Genomic DNA, 22,847 nt, shown 5'->3' with positions numbered 1-22,847 from the left:
GGCTGTTTTTAGGGCAAAGCAGTTCTCCAAGAAAACTGGGAAAAATAACTGGAGCGTGAACTCTGACAAGAAAGTGGGGTTCAACAAAGGGAAGCTACAATGTTACAACTGCCATGAGCCTAGACATTTTGCAAGGGAGTGTCCAAAGCCAAACCGAAGAGAGAATTTTGAGCGAACCATGGTGCCGGTGAACAATGTCAACAGAGGATCATCTTCAAGCAATCAGACTGCTAACTTGGCGATGGTGGCCCAATCCTTTGATTGGGAAGATCAAATTCAGGCTCTGAATATTTCAGGACCTGAAAATGCGCATCTTGCTCAAATCAATGATTGTGTGGAGGAAGAAGCAGAGAAAGACCCTGAAGAAGAGATGATGAATCTTCAGTTTGCGTTCATGGTGCAAACTACTCCTGAGCCAGCCAAACCCGAGGTCAGTGAATTTGGTTGTTCTCAATCTTGCATGAAAACTGTTAAATTCTTACGTGAGCAAATTGAATTAATCAAGAGAGAGAACGAGGACCTTAAGTATGAGGGTTACACACTTAGGAAAAATCAAAAGCCTTTAAAAACACAATTAGAGAATAAGACAAAGGACTTTAAGAAACTGCAAGAGGATTACAGCAACAAATACGAGAACTATGATCATCTCAAAAGAAAACTTGCTGTTGTAACCGCTGAACTTGACTCATTGAAAAATCGTCTTGAAAATGTTGAATTTATTTTTAACAAATTCGATGGGTCAAGTGAAGTAGTTGCAAAAATGATAGAGGAACAAATGCAGTGGAAGTACATTACATGTGGAAACAAAAAAAAATAGGATTAGGTTTTGAGAGTGTCCCTCCTCCTTTCAATCATAATTACAATGCTACTTCTCTATCTCAACAAGAGATTGACAGAGAACCTTTCATGGTTTATGGAAGGCCAGCTGCTGAACAAGCAACTGGGCCTAGTGATAAGAATTTGGATACTAACATTTCTACCTCAAGTGCAGATATGTCAGTAGTTCAGGGGGAGCAAGAAGCTGAAAAGTCTGAGTCGAATAATTCTGTGTCTAAATTTGGTGTTGAATTTTGTGATGAATCTGTGTTAAACTCAAACACTAATGTTTTTGTTTCTAGTGGTGTGTTGTTTCAGACTGATAATTTTGAAAATAATGGTGTTGTTTCTGATAAAGTTGCTAAATCTGATTCGAGTGCTTCTACATCTTTTACGTTTGCTACACAATCTAGTGCTTGTTCTTGCAAATGTGAAAATGCTAGAAAAGATAATAAAAACCAGAAATCTGACAAAAGCAGTACCAATTCCAATGATAATAAACAAATTTGTTTCAACTGTGGTACTGCTGGTCATATTGCCAGAAATTGTTTAAATCGGATGTTTGTGCATTATTTGTCACAAAGAGGAGAGAATGAGTCTAGAGGACGATCTTTAATTAGAAAATCCTCCAGAACTCGCTCTCGAGATGATGACTGGAAAGCAAATTCAAACAAGAAAATGGCAGATTTTCATAAGAACAAACAGGTTTTTAATAAAATCCCAAACAGTTTGCCAAAATCGATCAAAGCTAAGCCAAAGTCGATTTCGTCAAAATGCAGGTCTGGGTCTTCAACTTCTTCTAGTAGAAAATCCACCTGCTCAAAGCAAACTGAAAAGACAATTGTTTCAAAACCTAAATATCAATGGATGCCAAAATTAAAGTCTAATCAGTCATCATCATCCTCTGTATCTGCTGTAAATGAGAACTCAAATTCAGGAAAATCAAAAGATCGATCTGTAAACGTTAAGGGTCAACCCAGGATTGTAATGACCTGGGTTCCCAAATCTAAATGATTTCGCTCATCGTGCAGGGACAGTTGCGGAGGAATGTCGTCAGACCGTGGTATGTCGACAGCGGCTGCTCCCGGCACATGACTGGAGATATCTCCCAACTGCTCGACATTCAGACATTTAATGCGGGATATGTCTCCTTTGTGGGCGGAGAAGGCGGAAAGATAACGCAGAAAGGAACAGTGATGAACGGAGTGCTCAGTTTTGAGAATGTCAACTATGCTCCCGAGTTAAAGCACAGTCTGTTGAGCATTTCTCAAATCTGTGACAAGGGTTACTCGACACACTTCACCGATAAAAATTGTCTAATCTTAAAGTCAGGCATTGTCATCCCGGAGGAGTGGATTCTCGTAAAATCAAAGCGGGATGGAAATGCCTATATTATCGACATGAACAACAATGTACCCGATGAAGTCACTTGTCTCTTTTCCAAATTCTCAGAACAAAACGCAATGTTGTGGCATCGTCGACTTGGCCATGCAAATGCAAAGAATCTGAACCATCTTGCCAAAAACGAAATGGTCCGCGGTCTGCCTGTCAGAGATTTTATTACTTTTGAAAAATGTGTTTCCTGTGCTCAAGGCAAACACCATCGGAAGCCACATCTGCCAAAGCAGGTCAACTCCATCAGTCAGGTGCTCCAATTTTTGCACATGGACTTGTTTGGTCCGGTCAACGTCCTCAACATCAACCGAAATTCGTATTGTCTCGTTGTGATAGACGATTTCTCTCGTTTCACGTGGGTCTTCTTTCTGTCCAACAAAGCTGGGATCGCTGACCTCATCAAGAAGTTCATTGTAATGATCGAGAACCAAACCAACAACCGAGTGAAAGCGCTTCGTACAGACAATGGAACAGAATTCAAGAACGCTGTTCTTGATCATTTTTGCGCTGAGAAAGGGATCGTGCATCAATTTAGCTCTGTTCGGACGCCACAACAAAACGGTGTTGTTGAGCGGAGGAATCGGACATTACAAGACGCCGCAAGGACGATGCTATATGATTCTAAACTTCCAGTTTTCTTTTGGGCGGAGGCGATCAACACGGCTTGCTACGTTCAAAATCATGTCCTGATCAACAAAGCCTAGATGAAAACCCCGTATGAGATTCTCTATGGACACAAGCCATCTGTCAGCCATTTCCAAGTATTTGGCTGCCCTTGCACCCTTCTCCACTTGGAATCCAACCCAAAGTTCAATGCAAAAGCTGATGATTGCTACTTTGTCGGATACGCTGCTCGTACTGCTTACAGGGTATACAACAAGAAGACGAAGTAAATCGTAGAGTCTTTCGATGTTCGCTGGCTTGAAGAGAATGAGACGGACGCTAGGGTGGGTCCTGATTGGCTATTTGACTACACCTCTCTATTCAAATCCTTTAGTGTGTCGTCTGATAACCAAGCTGGGTCTACCTCTGGCTCGAAGAATATCATTGAAGACGAAGATGAAGAGGTTGTCTACAGACCACCATTGGTTTCTGCTACTGATCCTCCGGTGGAGTCTACTGTTCCAATCGCTTCTCCTGAGTCATCAACGCAACAATCTGCTCCAGATGCTGATGCTACTCCTCTAACTCCAGTTGAAAGAGAGTTCATGAACCAAGATGCTTCCGCTGTCACTCAAAATCTGATGGAACTTCTCTTTCCCGATCAAATAGCTGATGAGTTTGTAGCAAATCCAACAAACGAAACTGTTTCATCTACCGTGGATTCTTCAGCAAATGAAGGAGCTATTAATATCCATAATCTTCCCGTTTCAGTCAATGACATCAGTCACGTAATCCCCTCTCGCATACAGCGCGATCATCCGATAGAAAACATCATTGGCCAGCTGGGCGACGGAGTTCGAACTAGAAGCCAGAGTGGAGACGTCAACACATGCCTCTATTCTTGCTTTATCTCTCAAATAGAGCCCAAGAACGTCGAAATGGCTTTGAATGAGCCCAGATGGGTGGATGCCATGCATGACGAGCTCAATCAATTCAAAAAGCTCGGGGTTTGGAAGTTGGTGGAGCTGCCTAAAGGCAAGAAATCTCTCGACACTAGATGGGTGTTTCGGAACAAGCAAGATGATTCGGGTGTAATTGTACGTAATAAGGCGAGATTGGTGGTCCGTGGGTTTAGGAAAATTGAGGGTCTTGATTATACAGAAGTCTATGCTCCGGTGGCGCGCTTGGAGGCTATTAGTATCTTCCTCGCCTATGCTTCGTACATGAACTTCACCGTCTATCAATTTGGACGTCAAGACGGCTTTCTTGTACGGCAAGATGAAGGAGGAGATTTATGTTGACCAACCTCCTGGGTTTGTTAACTCAAAACTTCCCAACCATGTCTACAAGTTAGACAAGGCTTTGTATGGGCTGCATCAAGCTCCTAGAGCCTGGTATGCTACCCTAACACAGCACTTGCTCGATCATGGCTATTCCCGCGGCACTATCGATCAGACCCTATTCATCAAGCATGTCGGTGCAGACCAGATTCTTGTCCAAATATACGTGGACGATATCATTTTCGGGTCGACGTGTCCACAACTATGCAAGGATTTCGAGGACGTTATGAAAAAGCGGTTCGAGATGAGTTCGTTGGGGGAAATGACCATGTTTTTGGGGCTTCAGGTCAAACAATCTTCAGCCGGAATCCTGATTCATCAAGCCAAATATGTGGATGATATGCTCGAGAAGTTCGGGTTCAGAGACGCCAAACCTGCCTTGACACCCATGGCGGAGAGACCACTGCTGACTCCTGATCTTGAAGGCGAATCCGTAGATCAAACGTACTACAGATCGATGATCGGATCGCTGATGTATCTGACTGCAAGTCGCCCAGACATTATGTTTGCGGTCTGTCAATGCGCCCGCTACCAGGCTAATCCTAAACTATCTCATCTTATTGCTGTTAAAAGGATTTTTCGGTACCTCAAAGGCAGCCCAAAACTGGGTCTTTGGTATCCGAAAAATTCCAAAATTGATCTTTATGCTTTTGCAGACAGCAATTACGGAGGCTGCGAGCTTGACAGGAAATCGACTTCAGGCGGATGTCAATTTCTAGGACATAGGTTGGGGTCCTGGCAGTGCAAGAAGCAGAATACTGTCTCGACCTCAACAGCAGAAGCGGAGTATGTGGCTGCGTCTGCCTGTTGCTCTCAAGTCATATGGATCCAACATCAGCTGTTGGATTACGGTTTGAACTTTCAAGAAACCCCGATATTCTATGATAATGAGGCTGCGATCCAAATTGCTAAAAATCCGGTCCAGCACTCAAAAACCAAGCACATCGACATCAAAGTTCATTTTATCAGAGATTGTTATGAGCGCTCGCTCATTCGGCTAGAACAGGTTCCCACTGCTAATAATGTGGCGGACATGTTCACCAAACCGTTTAACAAAGCTCGATTCGATGTGCTGGTTAACTTTTTGAAAATGATTCGCTTTGAGGATTAATTTTTGTTCAGGTTAGTTTAAATTTGCGCATTTTAATTTCATTCTCACCCATGCACAAATTTAGGGGGAGAAATAAACAAAAACCAAACAAAAATTAGAAAATTAAAAATCCAAAAACAATAGAAAATCAGAAAATCCAAAAACATTAGAAAAACAGAAAAATCAAAAATATTACTGAGAAGTGATGTGATGGGAAGTGATATCAGCTTGTGATAACAGGCAATCTAAGTTTGTGTAAAGTACCAAAGCTAAATTGTCTAGGCTCTGTGTTCGATGCGCTGGTAGGCACGGAAAATTTAATGGACTTGACTAGGTGTAGATTAACTTAAGGAATCTAGAGACTTGATAAATTCTGACCTAGATAGTTCCATTTAGCCTGACAATACGACGCTTGGATAGGTTGAGCAGGGAGATATACATGAGAATCCACCAGTTACTTTAAAGAACCCGTATCTAGAACTGTGGTTTAACTTTCCCTCGATGTATGGATTCTGTCCTTAATTCCGGTATTGACGGTGCGACTGGGGAATTCCGATAAAGTAGGTCTGTAGAAAATTATTTTCTTTCTCTCTTACTGTTAGTCATATGTTGCCTCCTCTATGTGATCGAAAGATCCGACCTGGACTGCAGCATATGCAACTCTATCGCTCTGCATCTTCTATCCATGCAATTCTTCCTATCTGTTAGTCATATGCTGTCTCCTTTGCGTGATTAACAATCCAACCTGGTACACAGCATATGCAACCTTCTACTTCTCAATCCCTCTGAAATTCTAGTCAGTCATATGTTTCACTCTCTGCGTGATTGAAAGATCCGACCTGAGTGTACAACATATGCATTCTAAATCTATCCTTTCTATTAATAATTGTTTGCTCACCTAAAGTAAGGAGTATTTCGGAAGTTCTTGATTATTGGGGTATGTCAGGAAGCGGGAAACATTTTCTAATACATCTAAAATTGAACAATTCTAGATTGTCTGTAGATCTCGCTGCTCAATTTAGGTGGACAACAATATCCTTGGTCGTCGTCAGATAAATGGTCCTTAGGTATTTTTATCTAGTAACTTATGATCAATCTGTCCAGTCACTGATAGCATTCCTAAAAACTTGTCACAATTTTTCGTGCTTAAGTGGACCACAATACCGGCGATCGACCAGATCTATTCATGAAAGGAGAGGTACTGATAAATGGAAAATGATTGTCTAATAACTTTGATCCCATATCACAAAAGGTTATCAATTTTAAGATAGAGGATTAAATTTAGGTTGAATTAAAATTTTAGCAATTTTATTTTTATTTTTATTTTATTCTTTTTGGATTGATAAATTTTAGAAAATGTTTTATTTTTATTTTATTTTATTCTTATTTTGAAATTAATCCTCCAAGAGTTTTATTTCTAAAATGTTTTGGGTATTGGGCCTCACATATTTTCGGGTGCAGCCCACCGGAAAGGGGACACCGAAATCGGTTCCTTCCCTCATTTTACTCCTCTCTGACCGAAAACCTCCAATAATTCTCTCAAACCCTCGAAAAATTTTTGTGTTGTTTCGCAAAATCAACTTGTTTCTCTTGAAGGTATGATGATTCCGATCACAACTATGCACTTATCGCTGAGAATCGACCATGAAATCGTGGCCAAATCGTGAAAACAAGACTGTCGGAGCTTTCGGTCGAGCCGAGCCGTTTTCGGTTCATCAGCTAACCGGCTTTCGGTCAAGCCGAGCCGTTTTCGGTCAAGCCGGCTTAGACGGCTTTCGGTTGAGCTGTACTCGGTCTCATCGGCTTATAAGATTAATCGGCTCATTTAAGCTGTATTCGGTCCCATGTGGCTTTCGGTCTTCACTCTGTTCGGTCCTAGGGTTTTCGGTCTAACTGTCTTGACCGAGAACCAAATTTTTGACAAATGAAATTTATTTTAAATGGCCAAAATAAATGAAATTAATTGAGAAAATAATTTTTAATTTGTTATTATCAAATGTTTTCTCACCTGGTCAGTTTTGTGCAGGTAAAATGGCAAGTCTAAAAATTGTAGACAGTCACAATGTGTCCATCCTTCTTGATGATCCTCCAGTAGCACATAACGAGTTCAAATCGATGATGTATAGGCTAAGGGAATGTTGCATTTCAACCGCACTTACCTGGAACCCCATTGTTTATCTGAACCTGATCAACGAATTCTGGAGATCTGCAAGTGTCAAGAATGGAGACAATGGATCAGTGACAATTGAAGCTTCTGTCAGGGGATGCAAAATTGTTATCTCTGAGCAATTCATCAGAGATATCTTGAAGATTGATGACAAAGTTGCTTACCCGACTGACATCGATCTGAGAATTGTTGATGAGTATCTCGAGAAGATGGGATACGAAGGAGTCTTTCCACCAACCCTAAAGAAGTTGTTACCTCCTTACTGGAGGTTTCTAGCTCACGTGTTCGTGAACTGCATATCTGGACGAAAGGGTGGTTCAGACGAAATATTCTCGAGAAATACTCAGGCAATAGTCGCATTGGCTGCAGGGATTGACTTTAATTTTTCTAAGTTCATCTTGGAGGAAATGGTTACAAATATCAACAAGAAGTCAAAGGATCAATTCCTGCTTTATCCAAGATTTATACAGATCTTCATCAACAGCCTATTTCCCGATTTGGTCAAGACAGGAGAGATTCTTGACATGAAATCCTTCAGACCAAACACTATAAGCCTCATCAAGCAAAATCGAAAAGGGAAAATCATGTTTCAGGGAAAGTATCCACTCGTGAAATTTGGAAAGTTTATGGAACTGGCCAACTCGTCAGAATCTCATAGGTCCCCGGAACAAGAGTCTACAGATCAAGCATCGTCAGATTATGCAAATGTAAATGATGATGTCATCACCGTTTCATACCATGAGATTGAAGATGTTGCTCCGTCCATCATTGTTGCTGAAGATCATAATCTTGAGAATGTGACAGTTCAAAATGATTTCAGTGAAGGGGGAGAAAATAATGATTATGAGGATCTTGACCTATCCGGTTACGACGGAGATGATGTAGCGGTGAATTATGGTGTGAATGAGAATATTTTGTCAAATGAAGACCTTGATGACTTCTTTGACTACATCCATGATGGTGCTAATCAAACACCGGAGATAAGGGAGAAAGCTGATGCTCAAGAGAATGTGCCTCCGTCTACCGTTCAGATGGCTGATTCATCAATTCCTATGGACACATCATCAGGGATTCCTCCCCTTGACAATGTTGTTCCGACAACCGAGCCCATTGTAAGTGATTCCCTGACAACTCTGACCTCCCAGCCTTCTTTGAAGAGACGTAGAAATGATCCAAGGATGGGAGCACTTTTTCCTGACCTGACTCAAACTACCGTGACTCCTCCATCAACAACATTTGCCCCTTCCTCATTTGTACCTACTCAAGAAGGTCCCAGCTCCATCCATGAAGCTGGTGGTTCGTCTGCTGGCCAGGGATCATCTCCTCCTAGGCCTTTTCATGATGCTACCTCAGAGAGGCTAGCCATGCATATGGCTCAGAATTTAAGTCCAATACACTCCTCTCATGGAAAAGGAATATCCTTAGAGGAAGGTTTTTCTGGAGATGATGATTCCTCGGTACCTGAGCTGAGAAAAGAGATTGGTGTGTTAAATCAGAAACTTATTGAGAAAGACCTAGTGATCAGCCAGCACGAGTCCCGAATTGTTGATCTTGAGGCCACCAATGCACAGCTCATTGTTCGTATTGACGATCTTGAAGCAGATAAGTCACTGAAGACTAAGAAACTTACAGATCTAGAAACTCACCTTGGTGCTCTGTCAGCATGCTACTTTGACATGAAACAAAAACTGACAGAGGAACTTGGTGACAAATTCAAGTCCTCAGTGGAAATCCTTCGAGTAGACCCTCCATCTGGAACCCATCCTGGTGACTCCTCCTCATCCAAGAAAACTATGATCTATGATAAATTTCCCACAGAACCTGTCCAAGCTCCTCATATAATAGCCATCAAGAAAGCAAAGCTGAATGAATCCTCCAAGAAACCACAAATCATGTTCAAGAGAAGTTCAGATGACAACGCGCCTCCAGGTCAACCAAAAATCACTCGTACTGATCTTGAAAAGAAGAAATTTGTTCATTGTTATGGTGACCGATCTGGAATCAGATCATGGGGATTCCACGGCCGTTTGAACATGTGGTTCGTGAGATGGAAGAGCAATAATGTTGAATACTACAAGAATGTTCATGATTTCGAATCTTGGACAAGAGTTGATCTCACTGAACTTGTTAACGCTCCGTTTGCGAATCCGTCAGGAAATCCTCAAGCAACTCAATTCAGGTTATTTCTGGAAAATCAGACAAAGAAGGGATTTCCTACTATGAAGACTGCCAATTCTATCATCAAACTATACCCAAAAGTTATCGATCCAAAGACAGACAAACCTTTCAGAACTGTGATGTGGCCTCCCAATCTTAGTTACTTTAGGCAAAAGTGAATTTGATGCAATTCCATGAAATTACACTTTGTACCCTTGCTAAGATGTTAGTGGAGCGTGTGTGGTTAACCGGCACACTAATTGGGTTCTAAGAAAAGGTGGCAAAGGGTGACTCGATGTTTTTCATAGTTCGGTGGAGCGTGTGTGGTTAACCGACACATCGAATAGGTGACTGTAACATTGGGGGCACCATGTATATTTGCATGGTTATTCACACCCTGTTTTGTGATCCTCGGCATCCCAGTCACAAATCGAGGGGCATATCGAGATTTAAACATGCGATTAAAAAAGTTCAATGAGTATCAAAAGATCTAGGAGTTTCCAATACATTTAAAACTTAACCTTCTTTTTCGTTTTTCATGGTGGAAATCGGTAAATCTTCATTTACCTACCTTCAAATATTTTGCAAATTGGATTACGGCATCCCTCTTCCAGTTTGTAGAATATTGTGATGGGTCCTAGCCTTAATATCTCATTTGGGTGTTTTATTAAGGACTCAATCAACTAACTTGAATTTCTCCCGTTTTGAAGTCTAAGAACTATGGTCTTCTTGAATCCATTAGAAAAAGTTTTCCACATGAAGATGAATGTTCCATGATTGGATTGTGGAAATAGAAATCATGCTTCACTTCCTCCACCTCCTCTAATAATTCTCCCTGACCCACGTGTTTGAAGACTTGAAAAGTTCAAGGTCACTCAAGCCCTATTGGCAAAAAGACACAAAGATGGAAAGTATGTATGTGCTCATGTCTTGGATATGAAGTTGCATATTGATAAATTGGGAATGTTGGGTGTCGATGTCTCAAGGAAGTTGGCTGTTGAATTGGCTCTTTAGTCACTTCCCGAATCATATAGTAAGTTCATTAGAGAGTACTATGTGATGGACCACGATGTAACCCTCATTGATTTGACTTATTTGCTTATTGCTGCTGAATCAACGATGATTTGGCGCACTAGTCAAGCAAATTTTTCTGGAAAATCAATGTCCCATCCTTCTATGGGAAATGGCAACATTGGAAGTTCAGGAAAGTTTTCTCTACGCAAGAGAAAGGCTGAATCTGAGATAGTCCCGTGTACCATCCCAGAAGAATCCATATGTTTCTACTGCCAAAAGAGGGGACATTGGTTACGAAGCTGCCCTGACTACCTGAGAGATCTAAGAGATGGGAGAGTCAAGATGTATGACTCTACTTCAGGTAAAATCCACTATCTAACTCTATTAAGTTCCTTTTTAGATTCTTAATACATGATGTAATAAGATTACATTTGGTGTTTTGTAGGATCGAAGAAAAAGGAAGCTTAAAAGAAAGAAGTGAGCTGAATCTGGTCATGAAGAAATGGATTTCGATCGCATGATTCAAAGATCGGATTTTTTAGCTGCTACTTTAGAGTTAGGACAGATTGCTAAATAATATTTACATAGTTTTCATTTGTAATTGCATTGTAATGACAAGATTTTCCGCAATAAAATAAATTTTGATTTTGTCTTATTTATGTTTCCTTGCGATGGATTTTATGAAAATTGGTGTTTGAATGTTTCTATTGTTAGCAATATTGTGAATGGATTTGACTCTTTGTTATGTTATTTGTAGTAATGTCAGAAATTTACCAAATAAGGAAAGATTCTCATCGTCCAAGTTTAAATTGGACAAAAATCAGGAATCATGCGACTGGTATTGTATGATGAATGAGAAATTTCGTATTTGGGAAATTAATACTAATTCCATGTTCAAATAAGTATTTGAGTCAAGTGATAGACTAGGAGATCTAGTGCGCATTGTTGTGCATTAGGTTAAGCCCGCCACAAAGAACGATAAAACATTTGTCATGATTTGCTAAAAGATTAGTAAATGTGGTTATACTTAAAAGATTAAGTATGATTCTGAATCGTTGAAAAGGTTTCAATAAATAGCAGAACGAATAAGAAGAATCAATTAAGCAAAAAGATAAAAGTTTCTCCAATCTGAAAAGATGGGAGAGTACTGAAGTATCTATTTTATGATTAACTTAGTGATTTTGAAACTGTATCACAATTGATCCTCTAAGGACACCTTAGTACACTAGTATGGCTAAGAAGAGGAATCAGAAATTGTTGAAATGATTAAATCAAAAGGTGAATCATACTTCGTTCCAAAATCAAGTCTTACAGTCGTAGTCCAAGATTGTGATTTGAGTGACATCATCTTAATAAGGTTTTTAACACACTCATAAAATGTGAAGTAGGAAAATGTTTTCTTGCTCTTTCACATTTGAAATTGGTAAGTTGTGATGTCTTGGATAAGACAAAGACCAACTAATACCAATTGTGTGTAGTATTTGCCTTGATAAGGACCTACACTAACTCTTGAATATTTGTTTTGTCAAGAAATGTTTCTTGACAACAGAATCTTATATGTCAAGAGGTCAGTGGGAGTCTAAATGATCTTGAAAAGTCTTAAGAACTAATCAAGGGTAAACCTATTGTTAAACACTATCACACGACTTGAGGTTTGTAACCTATCGTGTTGACACATTTTTTGTTTCTACGCCATTCCAGTTTAAGTCAACTATGCATATGAGTTCTATGAGTTCTCAATTGATTGCATAGAGGCAAGGCATCCTAATCAATGGAAAGTACATTGATAGGTAGGGGTGAGCTGCTCGAAGAATTGGAAGCAATGGTGGGACCCTTGATGGCAAGAAATAAAGAATGAACAAGTTCTGTCCATAAGAGTTTAGATTTGTCACAAACATTATCTTATGATTATGGTTATGACAGATTCACATGGATAGGAACACATACACCATAAAATGTAAGTGTCATAAGGTTTCTCTCCTTCATGAAAATGATTGTGAGGAAACGCTTTCACTAGGAAGATTTTAATGAGATAGCGATTATGTAAATTGCATATTCAAATTCGATTATGACTACGACATCCCTCTTCATAGTTCGAATTATTAGATTTGGCAATTAGTTTGAACATTCAAGACTTATTGCTATAAGTTCTAGAATTGTTTAGACACACATGTGAGCTATCTAAGGAAAGGTGTATGAGTTGTTTTCTAGAAGCTTAGATAAAAGATTGTCGAAGCGTATCGTATTAGAAATATGATCCTTGGAAATCAATAAGTATTGTTTTCTAGAAGTTTAGCAGATTTCTGAATACATGTCAAAGCTAGTGGGAGCATAAGTGTTATGCTGGTAAGGATATAATCATCATGTTAGTGGGAGCATGATTATTATTTTGAGTATTGCAAGTTAGCAATATTAATTATAGAAAACAACAGTTTCACTTTGCAAAGTTATAGGGGTTGAAAAGTTGTTTTGCTATAATTAAGGGAGAGAATATTATACTTTGTTTCAAAATCTAAAGGCTTGGATCGAGAAATTTTAATTAAATTTAGTCAAAATACATATATGGATGTTATGTTGAAAAGATTAAACATATGGGAATCCTATATATGGCAATATTATAGCAAGAAACTGGTAAAGTATCACGTTTTTCATTATGAATCATGTCCCATACGCTTCGGGTATAGGTTCGATTGCATATGTTGTAATATTTGCCTGTTCTAAAATTTTCCAAATGCCTAGGGCAAAAAGAGGGAAAAATGACTAGAACCGGATTTGACTAAAATAATTAAACAACTATCAAGAACAATCTAAGGTTCGCTAAGGATTAGTCGGTTGTGAGTAGTTGGAAGTATAGTAATGAATGGACCATAATGACATTATTATAAATAGATACGACTCTATTTAGAATGAGTTGTCATATGGCAAATATGGAAATGTTTCCATATTGAGAGTTGGACGTTAAGAATTTATGTCTAGATTAGAAACTTTTATGCAAGAAGGATGTTCAAAGAAATGTACTTTGAATGAGAGACTTCAAATCTATGGAATTGTCTTGTAACAATCTCTAACAGAGCACTTTGTAATATCATTGGCAAAGTCTGGGTGACTTTTGTGCAATAAGATTACAATAAGGATCATTGCATAAAATGTTAGAATCTAACATATTCTAGTAGTGGCGAGAATTTTGTGTTCTTACACTAACGATAAGGATTAGGGATTGTGAAATGAGCATCATTGGAAATGTTTTCAATTGATCTATTTCACAAAGTATGGACCATAGGTAAACAGAGTGTGCATGCTTGGTGCATGGGACAACTACTGTTATAATTCAAGTAATAAGTTGATTATCCGAAACATTATACAATAAATAATGTGTAATCAATATGGTGACTAGATAAAAGGGGTTTTATTTATAATCAAAAGTTTGAGGCCAAATTGGATTCAATTATTATTGTGTTTCACTTTGCATGTTTTGACTTCCCGAATAATAAGATTATTCAAACCATCCACAGTCGCTCATACTTTGGAAGTAGGTATGAAAGAAGACTGTCGTGAATTGGCTTGTAGACTGTATAAAAGTGTATTAGACATAGCAAAAGTTTGCTAGAATGTTCATGAGTGCTTATGAATTAGGATTTGAGCATTGGATTAAACCCACACTCACTTGGATCGCTTCATGGATTTTATCACGAGTGATTGGTGAGACGATAATATCTTATATTCTTGAAACCGACACGTGTGAGTTGTAATTTACAAGTCGGTTGCACATTGATAATATGTAAACGCACCAGTAACTTGGTGTTATAAAACATATTGTTGTGTGTGATTTGATGAGTAGGTACAAGCGAGCATTGAGTCGAAGTTTATCCGTTCCTTTTACCCAATGTGGGATAAAAGCGATATCTGTCGGCCCCTCGATGATTTAGTGATGACACCCTAAGTGCTTGGCCAAGCCTAGACTAAGTTGATGTGTTCAATTGTAGTCTGTTGTCAGTCGTCATAAATCGGAAATCGGGAAACAACACATGAACAGAGAGTATGATTAAAATCCATTTCTCAGTTCATACGATATGTAGAATGGAGGAATATATGATCCCTTATCTAAAGGACACGTTTCTGATAAGATCAGAGTTCGACAACGGCTTTTGAAAGCTACGATTGCTGATCAGGTTCTGAAGTCATACGCAGAATAGTTATTAGACTTATCCAAGTGGGAGACTGTTGGATTAGGTGTCTAAGCCCATAACTATTTTGGTATGTACTTGGCCCGATTGTGAGTATGATCCTTTTGGGTTGCCTTCACCATAGCAACTGATAGGATGAACTAAGGAGAAAGAGGATTAATTATGATTTATTAATATATTATATAAATAATATATTAATGGAGAAATCATATTGTTTAATTAATATTGGTCAAGAATTAATTAAGAATTAATTTTGTGGTCAAAAGAGATTAATTAAACTTAGGGGACTGGAATCGTAATTATAAGATAATTGCAATTGGGCTATGGATCACCTTGGAACATAGGCTGGAAGAATTCTATGGGAAGCCCATAAGGAATTCATCCAAGGGGTGTTCTAGAAGGAGTCAATGGGCTGCTTAGGTCCTAAGCAGTCAAATTAGGGTTTCCTAGTTGAAATTCCTAATAGCCTACCTATATAAGGAACCCCTAAGGCCCCAAAAACGTGTCCAACTCTTAGAGAGAACCCTAGAACGTTTTTGTGCCTCCTCATTCTCCTTCTTCTTCATCCTTATTGCTAGTGATGTTTGTGACTCCATTAAAGGTGCACCATTTGAGGCAGTAAGCTTTCAAGAGTCAAGATCAAGGAGATTTGTGATTGTTATTACTACATAACAATCAAGGTAAGATCTAAACCCTAATTCATATGTTAATTCAATTATTGTATGATAGATCTAGGGTTTATGAGCTTTGGATAATTATTGCATGTTCATTAGATAAACTAGATCCAAATCTTTAAGGTTTGCATGTACACCATAGGATTGATGTAGTGCTCAAAACCCATCACATAAGGCTTCATGCTGGGAGTTTGGAAGCGCTTTAGGACCTCGATGTCAGCGATTTCAGGAGCGAATCTCGAGACCCTGTGGCTTGTTGGGGAGACTTCCAGTATAGGTTGGACTACTCCAGGTATACTTGAGATCATTTGTAGTAGCTGTTGAAGTTCTTTGGCCATGAGCGGGCTCATTCCAGCAACATACATAGAGTTAGTAGTAAAGATATTATCATTGACGAAGTTACCAGGATCCTTGTTATTGGGAGTAACGAAGGTTTCGCTGGGATCTTAGGTCGCATTCGGAGTAAGATATTATTGGGTCGTTAGGAATGGGAGGAATGGAGGAAGAGGATAATGTCGATTGGGTAGACATGATTCCCGAATGATTATGAACACCACCGCCCCACGGTGGGTGCTAAATTGTTTTGGTCAAAAATTGATCAAGTGTAATTCGACCAAATTGTATGAGAGGTTGTGGTGTTAGTGTAATGTAAGTATCAAATGGTACTCAAAGTGAGACAAGTGAGTTACAAGGAAATCCCTTGATCCTTTGTAGTACCTCCGACATAAAACCTTGGGAGGTAATAATAATCACCTGCATTGATGTGTTTTATTGATTTTAATATGACGTTACAAAGAATGTTAAAGTAATACGAGTACAAGAGTAATGGTAGAGTTAATCGTGTGTGGTGTGTGCTAGATACATTTGTTATTTATAGTCTAGTGAAAGTAACAAGAAGTACGATAATTCCGGGATCCTCCAGAATCAGCATATGAATGTTATTTGACTTGGTATTCTGGGTGTTTTGCCTGATTGAGATGACTATCCGTTAAGAATGGGTCTTGTGTTGACTAACTTTGCACATGTGAGAAAAATAAAGAAAATATAGTCGTTACAAATGTTATAAATATTAGTGATAATAGTCAGGATCCTGGGATATGTATAAGGATCCTGAGGCATGATTCAAGGATCCTGCCCCTAACACAAAGGTTCTAAATAAACATCAATATCATTACATGGTGAACCAGATATTAGTAATGATAGCATCATGAACTTCCTTTTCATTTACAATCACGATGGAAATTTATAAATGATAGTTAAAATGGGCCAAACACTGTGATGTTTGTTTCCTCTGTTTACCACAACCCCATCAGATGAAATGCCAAGTCGTAGACTTCTTTCAGCATTAGCAATTTCAGGGAACATGTTATCTGTCTTACGCCGTGCTGGTGTGTCCTCCGGGTGACATAGTACACCATTATCTTTCCTACCATAACTAGGCATGTGCCATATTAGACCCTTTGCAATGCTCTTTAGTTTAAAGAGTCGTTGAATGCGCAGAATGATGGGGAATTACCACAATACTTTAGTTAGAATATTAGAGTACTCTTTTTTTGACTGTTTTCCACCTTCCATCTTGATTACTCACAAATGGGATATTTATTCAAATCCGAATAGTTATTCCTATATAAAACGCAATCGATGATACAAGCATGTATCTTTTTATATCCTGAAGCCATTGCCTTTAGTGTTTTCTTTGCCTCAAAATTATTTTTAACCACTTCGTTATCTTCAAGTAACATACTCTTATCAAAGGTAGTAATTCATTAAAGAACTTATTTGATGCCCCATACTTACTCTTCAAGTTCAGAAGTTGAACCAATATAGACTACTTTGTATAATTATGACATCATTTGTAAAGGGACTTCTTAGCATCCTCCAACAGTAATTTGAACTTCTCTGGGTTGTCTGAGAAATTCTCTTTAGTTCCTTCAACCATTTCTATTATATCGGGAGCATCTGTTGGGATTCCCGATTCAAAATTAAAAATTCATTATTATCGTCGTCATCGGCATACCTACTATGTCCCAACTCATATTTTTCACCATGCATAGTCTATATCGTGTAGTTTGGACAGCCCGATTGTGACTCAGAGTCATCTCAATCTATTTGAAAATTTAGCACATGTGTAACAACTTTAAACATAGCTTTCTTTCAAATACTCCGTAGATTAGGAATATTTCTCTAGTTATCGCAAGCACTTTAGAATATTCCTATAAGTCACACAATGACTTGTTCTAGGATTATACTGGTATCATTCGACATGCTCTAAGCATACGACTTATTTGGCCTTTATGCATAACCATGACATATATGATTAATCCAATTGCAACAGCATATGGAATGTAATCATATTATCTAGTTTAAAAACATTTGCACTAGGATTTTGCTCAAAATCACGTCATGTGGTATTTGACAAGATGACTTTCTCAGAGTCCTTTATCTTAAGCTCGTTTAAGATCCTTGACAATTAATGTAATTTTACTTAATCCTTTAAGTTGCAATGATCTATCTATATAGATCCTTATTCCATGAATTAATATGTCGACTACATATAACATTAGGAATGTTACTGCGCTCCCACTGGCTTTGTAGAAAACACAAGAGTCATCTAGATTCATAATTAAATCACACCATGTAATTGACTTATAAGAAAGAAGATTCTTACTTTGAGATGTTAACTTAATTCTTGGAAAGATTTTTATTCATGCATGTTTTCTCCTTTGAAAAACCCACTTACTCTTTATATTCAGAATATATCGAGCAAGATTAATCAAGTCTATGCTTGATAATCATACATGAATGCATCTCAATGTGTTTTAATAGTTTCTGATCAATTATTGAGCAGATTCAACAACAGTTGAAAATTTTTCTAGTTCCAAACTATGATGCATTTAGCTTATGGATCTTTAGCTCTTAAATCTCCAAATTGCACCCACTTAGAAAAAGCACTTTCTAATCACTTGTCTTATGGAATGACAATTTGTGGGGTTAGTAGAGACTTCATCCTAAACAATCATTTAGGATAGTCTACATAAATGCAACTTGTAGATGCTAGAGTAGCTAAGCTTATTGTTAAACATAAGCTCTATAACTCCATACCTTTTAGATAAGGACAAACCATTACATCCTTAGTCTAATGAAAGTATTTAATCCACTTACTTGGTTGGAAGATATATATATATATATATATATATATATATATATATATATATATATATATATATTCAATATATATTTGTTACAGTGAGCATAATTCTAAAAGTTTATAAAGTAATTAGTTCTCTTAAAACATCATATAATAGACTGAAAGGTCTATCCTTATCCTCTTCAAAAACTTGTACTATCGACATTCAACCAGTGGTCAGGTGACCCTATCCCACTAGAGAATACGAAGGCTACCTCGAATATCAATAGATAGATTCAAGTGACCAGGTGATCATGTGCCACAAGAAACATACTAATGATGAGTGAGTGTTTTTTTCGGAATAAGTTGTGAATCGATTCCAAAACTACTAAGATGTTCCAAGAAGACTTGGTTTACAAAACTCATTTTCTTTATCACAACGAAAGTTTAATGCTGGTCTCATTAAGTCGTATTTCAATCTTCACTATGAAATAATTTGAACAAATCAAAGGTTTCAACAATAATGAATAAAAGTCGTCAGTGAAACTGAATAAACAACTATCACCAAATCTATTCATGGATTGAAAAAGATTACATACATCACTTATGTATAACTCTTTGTCAAGCCTTTTGTTCTTTAACTACTAATAGATAAAGACACTTGTGAATCATCTTCCCATATAAATATGATTCTCATATATCAAATGAATCAAGGTCATTTGCCTTCAAAAAATTCCATCCTTTTGAAGTTGGTATATGTATTTCTTATTTATATTGTCATGATGAATATGACATAGATAAGTTCCAATCAAATATCATTTGATTATATATGTGTTATGATCAGAAGTATTAATTTAATGAAAGATTACAGATTTACTTCATAAAAACATTATGAGAAAATATTCTTTAATACATCATTTCCGAACATGAATGTGAACATCCATTAAACGATAAGTAAATCTAAATTTATTCATAAATATACAACCGTATGTTCCTATAAAAATAGGTACAAAACATCTATTGTTTAAATAAAAGACTATAACAACACTTGTTATATCTTTAACATGAAATGTCATTCGTTTGTAATCAGTTGATTATTTCTTCCAATCATCAACACATAATATCAATTATTAGTGTCACTTTAAGTATAACATACTAAAGTGAATGATGGAAAAATAAATAGTTCTATCATATAGATATCTGGAGTCTTGTCCAAGTCAGACTTTTTCTGCTCGATTAGATTAGAGGAGCAATTCCTCTTTTAGTGTCCAGTTTCTTCCACAAAAGAAAAAACACTAATCATTTGGTCCTTTCTTGATTTCTGGGTTTATGTTGTATTTCCCTTAATTGAACTATAAGTATATATGAGTGCACACTCTCTTAGACTTCCTTTTATTCAATGCTTGAACAGACTTGAAGCTATTTCTAGTGTTTTGATTGAATATTTGCTTTACTTGATGAGACATCTGATATTTTTCATAATTATCCAAGACTTTCTGCAAGTCAAGGTTTTTTTCTCCAGTATGATGTGAGACACGTCAATATCATCACAATAATACTTCCATCAAAGTATCACGATCAGACTGACTGCTTGTGGAGGTTATTCAGGTATGGTATCTTTCATTATATATATATATATATATATATATATATATATATATATATATATATATATATATATATATATATATATATATATATATAGGCTTATGCTATTTTGTTTTTACTAAGTATTGTGTGCCAGAATGCACAGATCTGGACCAACGGATGAAATTAATCAATAGACATGATTTGAGAGTGTATGATATTACAATGGGGTAACATGTACCATATAATCACACAATTTTTAGCAAAAGGGTATTTTGGACAATTAACTACATTTATAAAAGGAAATTTTCGGATTTTTAGGGATGATTAATTCTCCTAATTTAAAAAAATCTGAATTTTTTAATTAATTCAATTTCAATTTTTACCGATTATATTCTGTCAGAATATTTTTTGTTAGAATGATGCTCTTTCAGAATTTTATTCTAATAGAATATTATTTTGTTAGAATGATGTTCTTTCAGAATTTTACTCTAATAGAATATCATTGAAGAAAAACAAAATTCTTGAATCAGATGTTGAAAAATAACAAACATTCTAATATATTCTTATACATCCGAACTTAAATACAAATTCATACATAATCTAGAATAAGTAATTAAATTTATTCTTAACGAATTCAACTATGAACATAAACTACATTCATTCTTGAAATCTCTTGCAAAAAAAATATCGACATTCTTGAAAGAATCCTCATTCACTTTCTTGTTTCGTTTCTATATGTCTTGTATATGTTTGACCTCTAAGCCACTTCAAAATATGCTAGCATTGTATGAGATTGACATTTTGTGAGATTGAAATTCTGTCAGAATTGTATTGCATGAGAATGATTTTATACAAGGAGCCTTCCCATCAGGTCTTCAAGCCATTCTATCACAAATTCATTGCTGAATATTTTGTAGTGATACACTTGTAACAACTGCACATTAAACATATAACTAATTAACTACAATTCTATCAGAATACAGCAATAATATTCTTACAGAATAAATTATTCTTGCAGAATGGTTTTGAATATTCTTAAAGAATTTGTATTATCAAGAATATACCCAACGAACAAAACATTTGAAATATAAATGCAGGAAAAGATCATGTTAACACAAATATGTATCTTGAATTAATAACTATAAAGATGTAGTTTATATCAGATGTACCTTCACGCTCATCTAGTCTCATTTTGGGCATTTACAAAAGCATACACATATAGAAACACAAAAAAAAAATACATGTAAGATGCATTTGTATTTGTAAAATCTATTTTCAAAATCAAAAAACAATTGGATGTAAAATCTATTTTCAGGATTGAGGTAAATAATCTTTTGTTTTCCGGTTACAAATACCTAGATTTCAACTATGCATTTTATCAAACACGTGGTGTGCTTCTTCAGTTTCTTCAAAAAAAAATTAGTGAGAGTCTTACCAATTCAGTTTCTTGAATTCAAGAAACAAACCCAAACAACCATGAGTTATATCCCATCCATTATCATAAATTTTTTCAGGAAAACCCAAACATCCAAATTTACATGGATTCAAATCAAAATAAGATGAAGAAGAAGATCACCTGTTGGCCATGGATGCAACACCACCACCTCTTTTCTGACCGCCACCACCTTTATCCTCAACTGCTTCCTCATCCCAACATCTTCATCGGAGTACAAGGTGGCGCTAGTCGAACAAGAGAATGAACTTGAAGACGACGGTGAAAACGGAGCTTGTTTCTCGATTCTCTTATCTGATCCATTCGGACTCCTCTTCTTCCTGTACCTAATTCCACAAGCATTGCACAGCGACTGTGTAACAAAAACAGAAACAAAAACAAAATTGTTTATGCAACTTGATTAGATTGTGATTTGAAGAATAAAGGACAATTGAAATCAAAGATTGAATCAATTAATCGGACCTTTCGACCAGCACGACCGCTTCTCCACAACAGTGTTTTGGAGGTTTTGCAATCAATGCAGAATTTCTCTTCACAACTTACCGATTCCTGAGAAATCAAAAACAGAAAGAGAAATAAAACGATCAAGAACTTATCTTCGAGCTTTGAAAATATCAATTAACGATTGACGATCGAGTGTGTGTATATACCATTTCTGTTGTGTTGATTGTTGTTTGGTTTCTGGAAATCAGAATCCAAAATCAGATACCTAAACTTGAAATCAGAATCAAAGAGTTTGAAGGATAACTGAGAATTAGAGATGGAAGGGGAAAGAACCCTAACCGAGGACAAGGGTATGTGGATTACCGGACCAGAGAAATATTGATTCCTTGAATATAATACACGATGCAAGAGAGAGACTAGGTCAAAAATATTGATTTTATTTCCTTAATTGCAGGATTTTAATTAAATGATTCCTTAATTAAAAAGTACAAAATGTCCAGAATACCCTTAAATGATTTATTTAATTGTTTATTATTTTTTGAATTCTCATTGGTGCATTTAGGCACACAATACTTGCTAAAAACATTTGAACCTAGCTCTATATATATATATATATATATATATATATATATATATATATATATATATATATATATATATATATATATATATATATATAATTTCAATTTATCTTAAAGATAGAACCTCAAGATATTATACCAGTTATAGAAATTATAACCATCAAATGTTACTATCTCTTGAAACTCAACAAAAGAGAGGTTTTGCAGGGTGT

General features: G+C 36.7%; 1 protein-coding gene across 1 annotated transcript; it reads right to left on the bottom strand.

Moving 5' to 3' along the window:
• Positions 1–20,833: 20,833 nt before the first annotated feature.
• On the bottom strand, positions 20,834–22,566 carry LOC145117357 (uncharacterized). The gene is made up of 4 exons (XM_079053650.1): positions 22,261–22,566; positions 22,073–22,159; positions 21,734–21,962; positions 20,834–21,091 (listed from the first exon to the last, which is right to left on the bottom strand). Exons 1-4 carry the CDS (start codon positions 22,261–22,263, stop codon positions 21,054–21,056), a joined length of 357 nt encoding a protein of 118 aa, XP_078909776.1. The 5' UTR covers positions 22,264–22,566; the 3' UTR covers positions 20,834–21,053.
• Between the last annotated feature and the right edge of the window lie 281 nt (positions 22,567–22,847).

Source organism: Lactuca virosa, chromosome 5, assembly GCF_052849685.1.
Source record: "Lactuca virosa cultivar CGN04683 chromosome 5, Lactuca_virosa_CGN04683_v6, whole genome shotgun sequence".
Classification (NCBI taxonomy): Eukaryota; Viridiplantae; Streptophyta; class Magnoliopsida; order Asterales; family Asteraceae; genus Lactuca; species Lactuca virosa.
The sequence above is the reverse complement of the archived record's forward strand: the minus strand, read 5'-3'. Positions and strand labels throughout refer to the sequence as shown.